Source organism: Canis lupus, chromosome 17, assembly GCF_048164855.1.
Source record: "Canis lupus baileyi chromosome 17, mCanLup2.hap1, whole genome shotgun sequence".
Lineage (NCBI taxonomy): Eukaryota > Metazoa > Chordata > Mammalia > Carnivora > Canidae > Canis > Canis lupus.
In genome coordinates, this window is record NC_132854.1 from 16,024,609 (window position 1) to 16,043,575 (window position 18,967).

Consider the following 18,967-nt stretch of genomic DNA (forward strand, 5'->3'; position numbering starts at 1 on the left):
TGAGAGACTCGAAAGCTATATATCATGGAATTTGGGGAATTTTAGGGTAGGAGCATTTGAACTTTTCCTGTCTGTTACCACTTTTCCCCTGAAAAAGGTGGTAACAAATGACATTTCCACATATACTGGGTATTATTCTTTTTATACTTTGCCAACACATTATGTGAAAAAGGAAAAAAAAAAAAAAAACCCTAACCAAGATATATTTATTCATCCATTCAACATTAACTGATCATATATTCTGTGCCAGGCCTGTTTCCATGGCCTTGGCATTACAACAGGAAACAAAAACAAGCCCCTGCCTCCCTGACCAGTACCAACGAGCAGTTCAGCATAAGTGTTGATGACTTCAATGGAGAAAAAGAAGAATAAAGTGGTTCTGCAGGGCTGGGGTAGAGCTTGCTATTTTAATTGGGATGGTCAAGGAAGGACTCTCTGTAAGGGTGACCCTCAAGCTGAGAACTGAAGTAAGGGTAAAAAGTAGGCAGATATCTGGGAATGGGCATCCAGGCCCAAGGCGGGTAGCATGCCTGGCAAATTCAAGGAGAGACAAGGCGGGCAGGCAGGCTGGGGCAGAGTGGGCACGAACCGGAATAGTTAGGGCAGGAACTAGGGAGCATCTGTACCACGACTGCCAGCAGCCTGCGTTGTCGCTAACAATGTCCACCACAAAGCAAAAGGCATTTTGCAATTGCAACCTCCCGCTTCCACATTTTGCAACCAGACAACCCCTGGAGTTCCCAGCTCAATTCGCGAGTCCACTGTGGAGACGGTTTTCAGTGCAAGAAGGAAAAGAAGGCAATCATTCCTAACTCCGACCATCCGCGTATCTAGGTAAAGCCTCATCTATACTGGTGTCACTTACAAAAATTTCCAGGACCCCGCTTCCCGGCCACCCCGATTGCGCCCCCGGGCCAGGTGTGGGCGGAGCAGAGCTGCGCAGGCGCAGTAGCCCAGCACCGCCCGCGCACTCCAGGGCCCCGCCCCGCCCGCCAGTGGGCGGGGACAAGCCGGCCAGGCTCCGGAAGCGGCTGCCGCGGGCCCCACTGACGTGTCCCGGCGGCGAGACGTGTCGCGAAAAGTCGCGGTGGACCTTCCCTGCGGGGTACGGAGCTGGCGCTTTACGCCGCCGGGCACAGCTGAGCTGGGAGATGTCGGCTGCAGGCCGGGCGGAGCCCTTGGGTCCTCCCAGCAGCTTTGCGAAGCGGCTCCTGGTGACCGGGGGTGCTGGTTTCATGTAGGTAACGGCGCCGCTGGCCGACTAGTGGCTCCCCAGAGACCCCAGCCTTTTCCTGCGCCCCTGCTTGCTCTTGGAAACTTGAAACCAGCGTGGGGGGGGGGGGCGGTTCTGATACGGGGAGGGTCTTAACGCACGCCCGGGATCAGCCTACCTTCTTCTCCCACCCGCGCCTGCGAGGACTTGGTTGCTTTGAAACTGCGGCTTTTTTAAGGTGCCTCCCACCCGAAGCCACGGTGCTGTAGTGACACCCGCCCTCTTACCTGGCCGGGGATGCACCTGACACTCTTCTGAGTGCACCCAGGTTGCAGTAAGCTTTCACCGACTGCCCCACCCTCCAGCCCGCCCCTTCCATGCACAGGCCTTGTACGTATAAGCTCCAAGAAACGATTTTTGGATTATGGTAGGACATTCTTTTATTTAGCGGGTTTAAAAAAAAACAAAAACAAAACCCTGTTATGGTGCTTTGACCTGGACTAGATGTGTGATGCCTCCTTCCCTCTCACACCCACATGCAATCAGTAAGTCCTATTTCACTGCATCCGAAGTGAATACTTCTACACCCGCTCCTATCCTAGTCCACGTTACTGTCTTCTTCTGCCTAGATTACCATTGTAGCTTCCTGTTGGTCATACTGCTTCCCCTCTTGTTCCCTTAAAATCTGTTCTGCACACAGAAGTCAGTGTTTATTAAGTAAATAAGTGCATGGAGTTTTACCCCAGTGGTTCCTGTCAAACTTAGAATAAAACCAAAACTCTTTAGCATATCTAAGAAGACTCAAGTGTCCAGGCCCTGGTTTTCCAACCTGGTCTGACATTCCACCTCTTTTTGGAGTTTCTGGAACAGATGAAGCCCATTCCCCCTGACTTGAGGCCTTTGCACTTGCTTCCCCTTTGGTTAGGCCGCTTATATCACTTAGTTTGATGGTTACTGAGATACAGCCTCCTGGGACAGGCGTTACCTGGCCATCCTAGATAAAATAGCCCCTTTCCCGACTAACGTACTAATCACCACCCACAATTATATTGTGTATTAGTGTTTACTTACTTACTGCCTGCATCTCTACTCTAGAATGTAAATTGGATGGGAGCAGAGACTCTTGTTCATTAAGCATCTATAAGAATGCCTGGCTTCTTTAACAGAGGTGTTCAGTAGTTACCGAATGGATGAATACACAGGTAGCAACAGGAAACTCACAATGTCTAGTGAAAGACGAACATGGGAATCACCTCCCCTCTGAGCACATTAAATCACCCTTTCAAATCCGACAATAAGGAGGGTACCAGGCAGGCAAGGTTGGTTTACCGAATGTGAAGAGGGGTGTGGGCATAAAAGGGTGTGAGAGGGATGGTCCTGAAAGGGCAAGTCCCAGAAAATGCTGTGAAAGGGCTGTCAAGTACAAACTCTGAGTTGATAATTTGGTCAGAGGCAGCCCTTGTTCCTGAGAACCCAATGTTGTGTATATGAGAAAACCTGAATGACGGATCATCTCACTGAGTCATGCCTGTGGTTCCACTTCAAGGTCCTCAGAAACCCAGGAGCCACCATGGCTCTCCAGCTCCGGATGGCCTCAGCTATTATTAGCTTTGGAAACCTAGATTTAATCTAGAACTTCCCTGAGGGTTGTAGTTTACATCACCAAATTCTTGTACCAAGAGATAGCAATTGCAGTAGGGTTACTGTGAACATAGGCAACTCCTGTGCTCAGACTAATTAATTTTTGCAGTTATACCTACAGTCTCTTAAAGGATATGTTATAATTTCAGTATGTTTGTACTGACCACCACCCATGGTATTTATCATCCTGCTTCACTCCCACACTCAAAGCACATGTGGACAAAATTATTTGGTTAGACTATTTTTTTTCTTGTACCCAGAACCAGTAAATTCTCTTTTCCCCACAGTGCAAAAGAATATCGGTGCATCAATACTGACTATTTATTATGTTGAGAAAGTTAGTAAAAGGGCAGGGGAGGGAGCATATTCAATGTAGTTATGTTATTTCTGTTATTTTGCTGAAACTTAAAGGTATCTTTGAATAGTTTCCTAATAGCATATGGTAATATTTAGGAAATGTTAAGAATTTAGGGAAAAGGTTAAATTTTCTACTAACAAGAGCACTTTTTTCCTTAAAGCGCATCACATGTGATTGTCTCTTTAGTAGAAGATTATCCAAACTATATGATCATAAATCTAGACAAGGTGAGTTTTATAAAAATGAGCTTCAAGCACTGATATTTTTTTTAAAGTATTAGAATCTTATCATGCTGTTATTTCAGTGTTTCATTTAGTCATTTTAGCAACTTAGAGGCCTACATAGTCATGTGATCATGCTGTACTTAGTCTTTTTAAAGTTTTTCATTATGATAGCCCATTAAGTAAAGGCTTTAAGTGCAGTATTTTTACCAAAAGAAAAATTTCAACCCCCCCCCCCAAAAAAAGAAAAATTTCAACCCTGAGTTCAATATTTAGTGTAATCTTGTGATTATGAACCTTTTTCTGGAGTTTGGGATACTCTGATTATTTGATTTTATTATTAGATGATTTGATTTTATAACTGCCACCTCCTGGAAAATTACATATTTCTTAATTTGAAACTAATTTAGTTTTAAGGATTTTTCTGTAATAATTGAAGTCTCCCTGGAGATTCTGAATGCCATGATTGGTAATCACTGGATTTTTTATTTTAAGCACAAGATGCAATTAGTTACCTTAATTTCATAAAATATAATAGTAAAAATCTATAGACAGAATAATCTGTAGGTCTTATCAATTCTTGCATGCCTTACTCTCATGGACAGTAATTTTTCTCCTCACCTGTACAGAAATTTACCAACAATTAGCCCAGGAAACAGTATAATGAGTTATAATATGCATAACACAGGTGCAATTGTTTTTTGCATACCAATTTCTTTGCAGTAAGAAATGGTACCCTTTCTGATGGCTAGGGGCAGCCTGGGCAGAGAAATTTTTTAAAGGAAGGGTTTCTAAACGTAATTTTTTGTATTTTGAAAAGATAACAAAATTACATGGCTTTTGTTATTTACTTTTTAAGCTATCAGCGACACCTAAAAACACAAAGAGGAAACACTTTAAGAAGACATGTTTTTGTATTACAATCAGAACATTTGTAGTCCTTAAAATAACTTGATATTTTATAGGAAAAGCTATTATCACTTTCTGTGTTGTTTCTCTCTCTCTTCCTCACTTATTTTAAGCTGGATTACTGTGCAAGCCTGAAGAATCTTGAAACCATTTCTAACAAACAAAACTACAAATTTATACAGGTATGAAAATTTTCTTATAATTATGTAATTATTATACTGTGCCTCTTTAGCCATTCATTTAGACATTCTGTCTTTCTACTTTGCAAGCTTGTGTAATGTGGGGTTAGAAAACATGCTTATAAAAGACCTTTTAATTTCCAAAAGTACCACGTGCTTTAGAGAAAGCTGCTTTAAGACTAATACCACTATAAAGCTGCATGTGATATTTGGTGCCTTGGCAGATCCATAGGTAGCTGATTGAACTTACATGCTTCATGATTTGTAGGTCCTCCCTAGCCTTCTTACTGAGGCCTTGCTGGGATTTAAAGAGATTGGTATAAAGGGGAGTTTTACTGAGGGCAGGCAATAGCCAGAAAGCTCACCGGGCAGCCCATGGGATAATCTTCTTCAATGAAGGGGGATTGATTGGCTCCGGAAGGCTGATTCTTACTAGGCACACTTAGAAGAGTCTAAAGTATAAACCAGGGCGCCAGATCATTACAAAGGGAAATTTTAATGTCAAATGAAATTAACTCATGATTTATGATTTTTTAAAGAAGATACTCTATGAACTGTCTTTTTCACCACAAACTGTAAAGAATATACTGAGCAAACATTTTATAATTCTGTTCTTCTATATGAAAGTATTTCAGTCACCAAAGAATTGTTGAGAATACACATTTTTAGGAAGATGAAACGTACATATAACATCAAAAGTTCTCATAAATTCACTTAGTTGTGGTGAAACATATTTTTTTAAATGTCAATGTAATTGTTACACTTAACTTTAAGTATATTGTAATAATGGTTACCTCAAACTTTAAAAAATATGTTTAAAAAATTTCCTGTAGGGATCCCTGGGTGGCTCAGCCGTTTAGCACCTGCCTTTGGCCCGGGGTGCTATCCTGGAGTCCCAGGATCGAGTCCCACGTCGGGCTCCCTGCATGGAGCCTGCTTCTCCCTCCTCCTATGTCTCTGCCTCTCTCTCTCTCTCTTTCTATGTCTATCATAAATAAATAAATAAATAAACAAAAAAACTAACTAAAAAAAAATTTCCTGTTAATATGACCTTAGGTTGGCAAGAATATTATGGGAAAAAGCTAGCACAGTTCTTAGTGCTGGTTTGGTGCTCAATAAAATACTGTTTTAAAGACATATTTGCAAAAAAGTACTTTGAGTTGAGTATCTTATATCCTAGAATAGTGGAGAAATACATCATTACTATATTTATTTTACCCTTTGGTTCAATTTTCAAGTATTCTCTATTAAAGCAGGATGGTGGTGGTGGGGATTAATTTTTTTTATAGTTGTTTTGGTTCATGTAGTAAAATGGTTATTACAAATGGGAGTGCTCAGAGAAACTTCACTTTTTCCTGTTTGCTTTTCATATAGGGTGACATATGTAATTCTCACTTTGTGAAACTGCTTTTTGAAACAGAGAAAATAGATATAGTACTACATTTTGCTGCACAAACACATGTAGGTAAGCACTGTTTTATGTTACAGTTATGATGGGCAAAATTTTTTCCATAAATCAAAGTACAGTGTTGAACTTAAAACAAGCAGGGACTTAATAGGTCTTTGAATGAATACATACCATGCTCTACCAGAAAAACAGGGTGCTTTTCCACTTTTATTAATATAGATTGAAATATAACCTTAAATTCTATCTTAAAAACTTTGAGTTTAACCAAATTCAATATAATGATTACTTCTGGGGAGATGTGCCTTCAACTTAATTTTTTTTTTTTTTAAACTGGGTGGTGGATACACAGTTGAACAATATAATATTAGTTTTTTGTTTTGTGCATCTGGGATATCTTCTAATTGTCTAACATTTAATATTGTGAAAAATATCATACATTAAGAAGAATTTAGAAGTAAAGCTAGATGAATAATGATGATGTGAGAGATACCTGGGTGGCCCAGCGGTTGAGCATCTGCCTTCAGCTCAGGGCGAGATCCCGGGGTCCTGGGATCAAATCCCACGTCGGGCTCCTTGCATGGAGCCCGCTTCTCCCTCTGCCTATGCCTCTGCCTGTCTTTCTGTGTCTCTCATGAATAAATAAATAAAATCTTAAAAAAAAAATGATAGATGTGAATACCCATATGGCCATCACCTAAACAAAATATAGAATGTTGCTGAGTCCTCATTAGTTAGTTAGTATTACTAACTTAGTAACATTAGTTACTATTACTAATGTAACTAGTTAACATTAGTTAGTATTACTGCCTTATTACCGGAGTTAAAAATTATAATTTTCCTTAGTCTTCTCTACAGCATATTTAGGAGATTATTCTATAACAGAATATAGAGCTATTCCTCATCCCTTTTTATTGTTGTATACTCCACTGTGTAGATGTCCTACATTTGTGTTTATTTCCTGCATTTTGCTATTTAAATAGCACTGCAGTGGATGGCTTCATGCCTGTGTCCTTTTGTATATTTGTCAATTGATGTTCGGTAGAGATTCCTAGAAGAAGGAATTCAAGATAGATCAGTTTGCTGGGGCTACGGTAACAAAATACCATGGACTAGGGGACTTAAGCAACAGAAATTTATTGCTCTTAGTTCTGGAGGCTGGAAATCCGAGTGCCAGCAGGGTTGGTTTCTTCTCAAGCTTCTCTCCTTGGCTTGCACACGGCCACTTTCTCACTGTGTCCTCACAGTTTTTCCTCGGTGCATCCCTAGTGTTTCTTTTTGTGTCAACATTTCTTCTTTGAAGGCTACTAGTTACATTGGATTAGGGCTTACTGGAATGGCCTTATTTTTATTTAATCACCTCTTCATAGGCACATCCTATATTTGGGTTAGGGCTCCATCATGAATTTTGGGGGAACATAGTTCAGCCCAATAACCAGGGTTAAGGGGTAAAAGCATATGTAATTTGTGTAGATATTGAGAAATCTCATTCCCTAGGGGTTGAAAACACTGCATTCTTAACTCCTCATGTATAAGGTAGCTTTCCCTGTAGCCTCACCAACAGAAGAAGTTATTGTCAAATTTTTAAATTTTTGCCAATCTGATGAGTTTTCATTTTGGATTTTCCTTATTATAATTGAGGCTGGGTATCTTAAGCCTAAGGATCTTTGTATTTCTTGTCTAAACTGTTGGTTTATGTTTCTTATCCATTTACTATAGGGTTGTTCCTTTTTGTTTTTTATAACTTCTTTGTAGATTAAATATTTAGCCCTTTGTTTCTGATAAGTTCAAATAATCATCTCAGTTTGTCATTTGTCTTTTTACTTTTTTAGATTTTTTGGTTTGTTTTTTCTAAAAGCAAGAGATTTGCATAGTTCAATCCATCATTTTTTTTCCCTTTTGCTTCTGGATTTTGAACCATATTTAGTAAAGTTCCTCTCATTCTTGGATTATAGAGAATCTATTTTTCAAAGTAAATTTATTTTAAAAATAATTTATCCAGCATTTATTATGTTTTTGGCAATAACAGAATGATCTGAATTAGAAGTTTCAAGTTTTAAATTTAAGAACGCCTATTAGTAGGAACTAGAAGTTTCGAGTTTTAAATTTAAGAACATTTTAAATTTAGATGTATTGTTTTTTTCTTTTTAGAATTAAAAAAAGTTTTTCTTGCAAATTTAGCACTGATAGTTTTCTAGGTTCTAAGAATTTGCAGGTACTTTATAATTTAGGCTTAAAGCATAAAGAGCAGTGTGTTTTTGTTATTTTTTTTTTTTAAATTATTGTAGTTGTGGCAAATGAAGAGAAGTGAATAGAGCTTTCCTTAAAGCTGAGTCTACTGTTCGATATTTGTTTTGTCTCTTGAGTGGAAGTGTTCTAGCTTTTTCTCTTTTTTTAGATCTTTCATTTGTACGTGCCTTTGAATTTACGTATGTTAATGTCTATGGCACTCATGTTTTGGTAAGTGCTGCTCATGAAGCCAGAGTGGAGAAGTTTATTTATGTTAGCACAGATGAAGTATATGGAGGCAGTCTTGATAAGGTAAGTTTAGAAGATGTATATATGCCTTGCTCACCTTTCTCTTGCTCACTTGAGAAACATTGGAATGTCAAGGAATGAATGTGAAATTATTGTAGAAACTGGAATCTGTTCTCCTTTTTTAATCATTTGTATATATTGTACTTTTTATGCAAAAGATGTCTCTATTCTCCTCTATATTTTTCATAGTCACTGTTTTCAATGAGTGACCTCATTCTGTTCTATGTTTTTACCTAAACGCATACATAGTGACAAAAATCAAGCAGCTTAAAAAAACTTATAATGAAAAAAAGCAGACCCTGACTACTTCTCCTCAATATCCAGCCCTACCTGTGAGAAAAAGTTATTCTCAATTCTCTTTGCAATTTTTATGAGGCGAACTTTTTTCTTTTTGTACTTTTGTCACCCTACATCAGATGCGACACCACAGCCAGGATGATTTTTAAAATAGAAGTCAGATAATGACATTACTCTGCTCAAAACCTGTTCATATTTTTACACTGGCCTTCAGGGTTCTACGTGTTCTGGCCTCCCTCTAGCTTTCCGGCCTCATCTTCCATTTCTCTTCCCTCACACAGACCTCCTTGCAGTTCCTTTGGACACACTTCTGTCCCAGGACCTTTGCACTTGCTGTTCTCTCTGCTTGTCTTACAGGGTTGTTATGAATGCTACTATATAAAAATGCTTAGAAAAATGCCAGGGACATGGTTGGGGTTCAGTAAATGTTTTTCAACATATAATAATATATCAAATTTGTAATATGTTTTCTGATTTTTCTGCTTAGAAACTATGCATAAAATATATTTTTAATACATCTTTTTTAAAATTAGGAATTTGATGAATCTTCACCCAAACAGCCTACAAATCCTTATGCATCATCTAAAGCAGCTGCTGAGTGTTTTGTACAGTCTTATTGGGAACGATATAAAGTAAGAACTCATTTCAGAACCTCTTGGATCATTTTTCTTTTGACTTAGATGATAAAACTCCCAAGTTAGCATTAACAACATTCCATATATATTTTCTTATTTACGCGGTGCATAGAGTATTACAGCTGGAGTTGGTGCTTCAAAGAAAGACATCTTGAAGTTTATTTATTTATTTATTTATTTTTAAAGATTTTATTTATTTATTCATGAGAGAGAGAGAGAGAGAGAGAGAGGCGCAGAGACACAGGCAGAGAGAGGAGCAGGCTCCATGCAGGGAGCCCGACGTGGGACTCGATCCTGGGTCTCCAGGATCACGCCCTGGGCCAAAGGCAGCACTAAACCGCTGAGCCACCAGGGCTGCCCTTAAAGTTTAACATATAACCAAACCTAAGGTCCAAGATGTAGTCTCTAAAGTCATCGGGTAGAAATTCCTTTAATTTTCTACTATCAAACCTAATTAAACCACACCCATCTATATTGATCCTGCCCTGGTCCCAGGAAAGAAAATATTCTTCTTCCTCCTTTTAGGAGCCTCTGCCTTTCTCTAAATCCTATCCTCTCCCGTATTTTCAGGAACCTTACATCGGGGAAAAAAAAAAAAAAAACCTCTTTGCTTCTGTCCTTAAGGTGTGTGGAGTTATTTAGCTGCAAGTGCCCATCTTTTAGGACTATGTTTAGAAAACCATTACAATTGGACCTCTTATTGCATTAACGTTGAGTACTCTCTAAGTTTCCAGCTGTCATCACACGAAGCAGTAATGTTTACGGACCACATCAGTATCCAGAAAAGGTATATTCTACTTGTGCATCCATAGTGTATTTCAGCAAATTGTAGCTTCTCATTATTTAGGATAATCTCTCTTTAGTTATTTGTTTGGAATAATTTCTGCTGTAATTATACATAATTATAAGTGCCGTATAGGCCATGTGCAAATCTCATGAGGTTTAGAGTCTGAAGACCTGAGTTCAAGTCTCAACCTGACACCAGCTGGTGTGACCTTAGGTCCTTGGAGCACCATTTTTAAATTGGGGATAATGAAAATAATCTGAAGGGATTTTGAAGGATCCAGTGAGATGATAATGTGGACATACCTGGTGCTTTTCAGGATTCCAAAGCACTACAGCACATTCCCATCACTCCTGTTGTGTTGCTGAAAACTCTTCCTTTGCAGTCAAGAAAATTAAGAGCTAGTCAGAGAGTCATGCAGGAAGCTTATATAGACATTTGTCTTCCTGTCTTTATTGTTGCTGGCCTGAATATCTTCTAGAAAGTAGTAACAAGTGGTGAATAAAGAAATATAGCTAAAAGGCTGAACCAACTGTGCAGTTGGTTCTATATCATTAAGCCTAATTTTAAGTAACCATTGCCTTCTGTGCCTAAAAATTTAGAGATAGGGTTTTTCACTTTCCAGCTGGTTGCTTTTATCTCTGCCCAAAGAAAGGCCTCATCATGATCTACTGGTCTTAATATCTACTTTGCTTAATTTGAGCAGTATCTTTCAATTTAATATTATATCTCACCCTGTTTAACGTAACTTTTCTTTGAATTCAATAGCACTGGAATTTACTTTTTATTAATTTCACGAGCATGATTGATTAGGTGCTGTATGCAAAGCAATAAGTAGGATATGATTCCTGCCCTTAGGAAACCCAAGGTGGACTTTTGCAAAGAGACCAAACTGTTCATGAAGACTTTTTCTGAATCTGTACACTATTTGTATCATTTTGTCTTTATATTTGTCCAGCATATACCTTGTTTTTGTGAAATAAGAAGCTATCTTAGAGTTCTTTAACTTATCAAAATTATAATAGCTTTTTTCTTGAACTGATAAGAATTAGAATTTATATATTTCTTATTAATCATAATCTTTTAATCTTATTATGAGTTAGATTCGTATTAACGAGTGAATTCCAAGGTCTGAAATAATATTTAAATATTCTTTTAGGTTATTCCAAAGTTTATATCTTTGCTACAACACAACAGGAAATGGTATGTTACTATTTACCTTTGTACCCATATGTTTTCCTGATACGTAGATAGTATTGGTGACAGCCTGTCTTGAAAATCATGAAGTCTTAAGAGTTGAAGGCCATAGAATTGAATGTTTTCACAAATTTACAAATTCCTTCTACAATCAATGTGATGGTTTTTAAAATAACTATGTTCTGTTATTCATCTTTATAATATACTTATTAGGATAATTTCAATTTTTTTAATAATTTCAATTCTTAAATAATATATCCTAGAACTCTGATTTATAGCATTAAGATTTGACATCTGTCTATATAATTTTACTTTTCCAAAGGATTTAATATATTTAATTCACAGAGCTATGTATATTTTTTCAAAATGAACTTGAGGTAGAAAATTGATGAATAACTTATTTCTCAGGGGTCATTTATATGTTTGCCACTTTCCTACTGAATGCTGTAGGACATGTGGAGGTCATTTAAAAATTATGGATAAAATTTAGAAAAGTCATAAGAATTTGTGTTTTCAGTTAAAGATTTCTAGGTTCTCCATGGGAATTGGCTTCTCTGGAATTGTACCCAGCCATTGTGTTACCCTGGTTTGAGAGAGCTTACTTTTTATACTTTATGATTCTGTTTCATTTAATCTTTTTAGCTGCATTCATGGATCAGGGCTTCAAACAAGAAATTTCCTTTATGCTACTGATGTAGTAGAAGCATTTCTCACTGTCCTCAAGAAGGGAAAACCAGGTGAAATTTATAACATCGGAACCAATTTTGAAATGTCAGTTCTCCAGCTTGCCAAAGAACTAATACAACTGGTATGTATATATTGTAAAAGAGTAGTGTTTTCAAAATTGTCACTAAATTACTGGCCATAATCACTTGTTTAGTCAAAATCAGCAATTTACAATTTACTCAATTGAAAGGTGAATGAGTAGAAAAATGAAAAGTACATGATGAAGATATGCCATTATTTGAAGTTAATTCAGTCCTTTCTAATAGCTTTTTAGAAAAATAAAAATCCTATAACATGAAATTTAGATACTTACAACAAATACCTCAATGTTAGAAATATAAAACTGTGTGTCCCAGTCTTAAGGATTGAGGATATGTAAGTAATTATAGTTAAGAGTGTATGTATGTATTAATGAACATCAATTCTCAGTCTCAGGATTCAGTAGAAAGGGAGACTTGGTATATGGAAATACTTTTCCTTTACAGTAGTAGTACTCTCAGGATACTCTGTACTCCAAATATGTGGGTTTTCCACACCAAGAAATTCTCAGAGACAAGCTGGGTGGCCTATTATTTAACTCAATTTGACATTATCTGCCTGGAGATAGCTTCAGGTCCCATCCAGGCTTTGGGGGTACCCGGATGGCTCAGTCAGTTAAGCATTTGCCTTTGGCTCAGGTCATGATCCCAGAGTCCCAGGATTGAGCCCTGCATCAGGATTCCTGCTCAGTGGGGAGTCTGCTTCTGCCTCACCCCACTGATGCTTGTGCTTTCTTGCTCTCTATCTTTATCTCAAATAAATAAATCTTAAAAAATAAATTAATTAATTAAAAAAAAAAAAGATCCCATGAGTAAAGGCTCAGTCCAATAAGACTATCCTCTGCTTCAGGTGCCAACTACAAAACCTGGTTGTCACCTGTGCTTCTGATCAACTCACTATACAGCAGAGGTACTTAGCTGGAGTGACTCACAGAATTGAGAAATACAGTTTATTTTCTAGATGACTGGCTTATTGAAAAGGATAGAACTCAGGGACAGCCAGATTCTGGAGATGCATGGGACAAGATATGAGGAAGAGGTGTGGATTGACCGTGCACTCTGGGCACATCACCCTCCCAGCACCTCCCAGTTTTCAGCAGCTCAGATATTCTTCAAACCCCATTGTTATGTTTTGTTTTGTTTTTATAGATATTTCATTAAATTGGTTTGATTGGTTAAATTATTGACCACTGGTTATGAATTCAGTCTCCAGCCCTCTAAGCACAGGGTCGGTTTCCTTGGCAACCAGCTCCCATCCTTAGGGACTTAACATTAACTCTGGTGTGCTTAAAAGGGGCTTGTTATAAGTAGCAAAATACACCTTTCTCTCTCATCACTTGGGAAATTCCAACAGTTTTAGGAACAGGGATAAGACCAAATTTATATTTCTTATTATAAATTATAAAACCACATTGAATAATAACCAAGAGTCAAAAAATTAATTTTCTCCCCTAGTTTATGCGATGAGTATTCTTTGTGAGCTTCAGATGGAATGTGGGTTATAAAGCATGGAAAGACTTTTTTTTTTAAGATTTAATTTATTCATGAGAGAGACAGAGAGATAGAGGGGGAGAGAGGCAGAGGCACAGGCAGAGGGAGAAGCAGGCTCCATACAGGGAGCCTGACGTGGGACTCAATCCCAGGTCTCCAGGATTAGGCCCTGGGCTGAAGGCGGCATTAAACCTGAGCCACCCGGGCTGAGCCACCCGAGCTGCCCAAGAATGGAAAGTCTTACTAAAATGCTCTTTATTTTAGCTGTCTCCCCCACTTTGTAGGGGTTTTTGTTTTTTCTTTTCTTTTTTAAAGATTTATTTATTTATTTTAGAGAAAGAAAGTGTGTGCACAAGTTGGGGGTAGATAGAGGGAGAAGGAGAGAGAATCTTCAAGCAGACTCCCTACTGAGTGTGGAGCACAATATGGGGCTTGATCTCAGGACCCTGAGATTGTGACCTGAGCAGAAATCAGGAGTCATACGGTAACTGTGCTACTCAGGTGCCCTGAAGGGGTTGTTTTTCTTGTCTTTTGAATCAGCTCTTGAATACCTTTGTTATTCTCTAGTCTTATTTTATAATTGTTGATTCAAAAGCCTTCTCCATTTTGACAGATCAAAGAGACCAGTTCAGAGTCTGAAATGGAAACCTGGGTGGATTATGTTAATGATAGGTAAGTAACAACTTAAAACACTGGGGAAAGGTTGTGAAATCTTGGATCCTTACACAATTCTAAAATAAGTAGACTTAACCAGAAACTAGTGTTATCGCTCTTTAGAGTTCCACTAAAATATTTTTTCCTAATTATGTGTCAAAAAAATAAAGTGTGACATTGCTGCTTACTAGCTGTGTGACTTAAAGAAAGTTACTCCAAGTCTGAGGTCTCCTCGAGAGTGAAATAGGGATAATACTATCTCATTTACAGAAGTATTTTAAGGTTTTATTATAACATAGATAAAGTACCTGACCCAAGGTGTGAAACATAAGAGCACTAATAAGTTTATGGGTGTTTATTCATTCATCAAACATTCATTTATGAGGCACTGCCTTCATACCCAAATTGTGGCTAAAAGCAGAAAAGGACGAGCCATGGAGAGGGTTAGGTGTCTGGGATTATAGATGATGTTTTAAAACATGTACTTTATTTTACATGTATTTTATTTTTCTATAAAAGTATGTCATCAGGATGCATTTTTTTTTTTTAAGGAAAAAAGATTCATGGGCACACATTATTTCTCTGAGTATTTAAATTTGTAAATATATATCCACAATGTCATTTTAAATCTGTTTTATTTTCTAAGACCTACCAATGACATGAGATATCCAATGAAGTCAGAAAAAATACAGGGCTTAGGATGGAGACCCAAAGTGCCTTGGAAAGAAGGAATAAAGAAAACAAGTATGTTATGTATTGATCCTTTTGGGGAGAGGGAAATTCAGAAAAAATTTAAAGGAAACGTAATTTACTTTTATAACACTATAAATTCGGTAGAATGCCATGATAAATTATTTTCACTTTTCAAGTTGTTACATTTACTGTATTTCCAGCAACAGTAATATATTTCCTGAGCATCTTAAATTTCACACACTGACTTCTGCTCAGGCTTCCTATGTCTTACTAGGACAGAAACCTAGTTCACTGATTCTCAGGTGCAAACTTTTCACTTTTTTCACATCTTTTAAAGGTGTGTGTTTTAAAGTCACTAGTGTCTTACTATTATTGCATCTTCCTTTCTTTCTTGGTAGTACGTAAAATAATGGTCCATTTTAAGGTCAGTGTCATCATAGATTTGATGAGATGTAGGCAGTTGCAGTCTTTGAGTGTCTTAAGTCTTTTTATATTGAAACAAATAAAATTTAAAAAAAAGAAACAAAATTTACTATGTGCAGAAATAGCCATTGAGTGTGTATAAAATCTATATATAGTTAAAGTTCAGTTTAAAAATGTATTCATGAGAAAAGATAAACTCATATGTAGAAAAGAAGTCTTCACTAAGAGCTTGACACAGTACTTATATTGAATTTGTAAAATCAAATTCAAAGATAATTTATCATTTTTTAACTAAAAAAACCTTTACTGTTAGTATAGCCATATAAACTAATTTTGCATATTAGCAGAAGGAAGGTCACGCCATCTTATTATGCCTATAATGCAGTATTGCTATGTTTACATGAACAAAAAAGTACATTTTTTTTCCTGTAACTTTAAAACCAGTGCAAATAGCTTATCTTTCTCCCTGAATTTTTAGAATGTCTTAAACACTTATGCCAACAAATTCAGTATTGACGGACTTTGAAAGTTAAAAAGAAAACAATAATTGATTTTTAAATCTAAATTTTTAGATATTGAAACATTTTGCGATTAAAGACATTGATTAGTTAGAATCAAATTGTTTTCTTCATGAGGCATCCCTTTGTCAAGACTGATTCTTAAGAACCGGAGTAAAATTATCTGAGTAGCTGATGGGTAGGATTTTTCTTACTTAGTAGGATCTCAGTAAATGTTGGTTAACTGGTGTTTAGTGTTTTATTTTTAATTTTTGTCTTCTTTTTTTTTTTTTTGCTATTAGTTGACTGGTACAGAGAGAATTTTCACAACTGGAAGAATGCAGAAAAGGCATTAGAGCCCTTTCCAGTACAACCACCATTTGTATAGTGAGGACAGTTTTCAGAGAAAGAAGAAAATTATCCTACCTCGACAAGTGATATGAAATCAAGTGATGAGACCAAGTGTCCTCTTCATATGGAATTAGATTGTGACTTTTTGCATAAAATTCAAATGCGAAATGCCTCAGTCTTTAGAATAGTTTTAGTATTGCCATAGGATTTAAATATCAAGATTCTTTCAGAAACCTTTTCTACTGAAAGTTAGGAATCAGTAAGCCTAGGAAGAGGAGGGTGCCTGGAAGGAGGAATCTCACAGTTCTGAGAACCAGGATGGGGAACAGCTCTGCACGGATGACAGCCTTCCCTGGCACTGAACTCACCTTCCCAGCCTTCCCCACTGCCCAGATAGTCTCAAGTTTTCGTTTTTAGGCAATATAGTATAAGCCATATGCTCTCATTCATCTTTTTGTAAAGATCTGATGTGCTATAATTGCTTTAAAAGGGGAACAATGTAAAAATATCTAGCACTTTTTAACTTTTGATAATTTTGTAAAATTAAGTTAAATGTTTTTTAAAAGGAGGATGTCATTTTTATATTTTCAAAATCAGTTGTTGAACTATATAAGTAACCATGTATGAAAGAAATTTTATCATGTATTTACCATTTAAAATGATTTTATTTATAAAAGTATCAAAATTTTAATGTATTTAATGTAGAATGTGGCTTTTAGTAAGGTATGTTATTATTTTGCTGTAGAAAAAATTTTATATTACTTGATTAAATATTTTTAATTATCTACTAAAAAGACTTTAAGATGACTTGAAAAAGCAACTGACTGGACATATTGCATTGAGAAAGGGAAAGGAGTCCATGATTGTACCCTACTTTCTGTCTTTGGTGCATGAGTGATGGTGACTTACCTCTGTGGAGTAGGAAGCAAGGTCATTAACTCGGAGGTGGCTAAAGGAGGGGGATAAGAATGGTTACTCCATTCTTATGGGCCTTGAGGAGGTGGAGATCGAGAAAAGTATAAACAGATCCAAACTTAGGAAGAGGATTTGCCAAACAGGAGTGAAACACAAACTGAAGTTGAACAGTGTAGTCTCAGAATTCTGAGATGCATAAAAATAGATTGATCCAGAGGTGGGCATCATCAGAGTCAGAATGAGCAGAGGGAGCAGGGGGCTGAGAGTGAGAGTGACCGAAGTGCTGCCCACTCATCCCAGTTGTGTAGGGAAGAGAGTGCTTCTTGGGAGTGGCCTGTAGCTAGAGGAAATGGAGAGGGGGATGGACACAAGAGCCTGGAGGTGAGAGCTTGGAGAGGCTAGGAAGTTACAGGCAGAAAATGGGATCAACTGAGAGCAAACGGTCTTTGGTGGAGTTTGCTCATTGAGGGTAGATGACAAAATAACACTTTTTCTGTGTCATTTGTTTTTGTACATATTTTTGCATACACTTTTACTTCCAATGCCATTATATTCAATATGGCTTAGCCTTTATCATTTATCTAGTCTCAGGAGATGACCTTGACAAGCATTAGGAACATATCATGAAAAATCAGTGGAAAGATAGAAAGGACAAGACAGCGGAAGAGTAGGGGTCCTCAACTCATCTGGTCCCACAAACTTACCTAGATAACTTTCAAAACATCCTGAGCACCTATGAATCCGACCTGAGATTTAAAGAGAGAACACCTGGAATGCTACAGAGAGAAAAGTTTTTGCTTCTAATAAGGTAGGAAAGGGAAAAAAAAAAGAATCAAGTGGGGGATGGAGCTATTCTATTTATAAATAGAATCATGGAGCCTGGCTAAGGCCAGGCAGTGAAAGCCTCCAGCGCACAAAACCCCAGCCCCAGAGAAGCAGGAACTTTAAAAACCCGCGCTGGAGTTTTCCCTGACAGAAAAGTACTAAGCAGGGAAATTGGGCAAAATCGCAGGAGGAGCAGTGGAGCCTCAAGATCCCTGGAATCACTATAGGAGGAGCGGTGCCTGCAGGAAAGCTCACTATGAACCATGGTGCGATATCGGTAAAGGGCTGGAGTGCCGCAGCCCTCTGGGGCGTTTCAGAGAAGCCGGTCGGTTAGGCGGGCTGGCTCTGGAGCTGCCCTTACACTAGAGCTTGCCAACAGAGGGAGGTGGCTGTACTCCATTCCCTTTGGGAGAGGCGGTCCCCAGGAGTGCAGGTCCAATGGTGCAGAGCCGGGGATCCCAGGGCACCCTGGGATAGACAAATGGACAAAGCCAGCGATCCTCTGCCTACCCCCACCCCCCACCCCCGGGACAGTTAGATGCAGGGAGGGCACAGAAAAGTGAGAACTCTCTTGCCACTGGGCGCCCTGCAAACTGTGCAGATCAGTGCACCTGCGCCTGCCGGCAGGAGCACATCTAGGCCAGTGTGGATTGGGAGGCTGTAGTTAGTTACTTGTGGGGAGCTTGACTCCAGCACTGGAAATCTGGCCTACATTTTTTTTTTTTTTTTTTTTACCTTTGTTTCACCTTGTGCCTGGGAGAGGTGGGGTCTCTAAGGAACAAAGGCTTCACAGGATACACAGCTCATGCTGAGCCTAGCACCTGACAAGTGGGCATCTCCACCCAGGCACAGACAACTGAGAATTAGCACAGCAGACCCATACCCCAGAAAAACTGCTGGAAGTACAAGGGAAGAGCAAGTTTACTGAACAAGCAGCACTGGAAAGCTCTAGGACTGAGGGAAAATAGTATATAGAA

At 38.1% G+C, this 18,967-nt stretch overlaps 1 protein-coding gene across 1 annotated transcript; it reads left to right on the forward strand.

Annotated features, from left to right (window-relative positions):
* Positions 1-1,007: 1,007 nt before the first annotated feature.
* Positions 1,008-17,044, forward strand: TGDS (TDP-glucose 4,6-dehydratase). Its single transcript, XM_072782618.1, has 12 exons — positions 1,008-1,237; positions 3,373-3,439; positions 4,456-4,524; positions 5,896-5,986; positions 8,325-8,467; positions 9,295-9,393; positions 10,124-10,183; positions 11,340-11,383; positions 12,020-12,185; positions 14,246-14,304; positions 14,933-15,030; positions 16,202-17,044. Exons 1-12 carry the CDS (start codon positions 1,152-1,154, stop codon positions 16,285-16,287), a joined length of 1,068 nt encoding a protein of 355 aa, XP_072638719.1. The 5' UTR covers positions 1,008-1,151; the 3' UTR covers positions 16,288-17,044.
* The last annotated feature ends 1,923 nt before the right edge of the window (positions 17,045-18,967 follow it).

Bases quoted from the DNA above. Each gene is read 5' to 3' on its own strand.
- TGDS (XM_072782618.1), top strand. From the start codon at position 1,152: ATGTCGGCTGCAGGCCGGGCGGAGCCCTTGGGTCCTCCCAGCAGCTTT. The intron at 9,394-10,123 runs GTAAGAACTCAT...GTACTCTCTAAG, and splicing joins CTTATTGGGAACGATATAAA to TTTCCAGCTGTCATCACACG. The intron at 15,031-16,201 runs GTATGTTATGTA...TTTTGCTATTAG, and splicing joins AGAAGGAATAAAGAAAACAA to TTGACTGGTACAGAGAGAAT.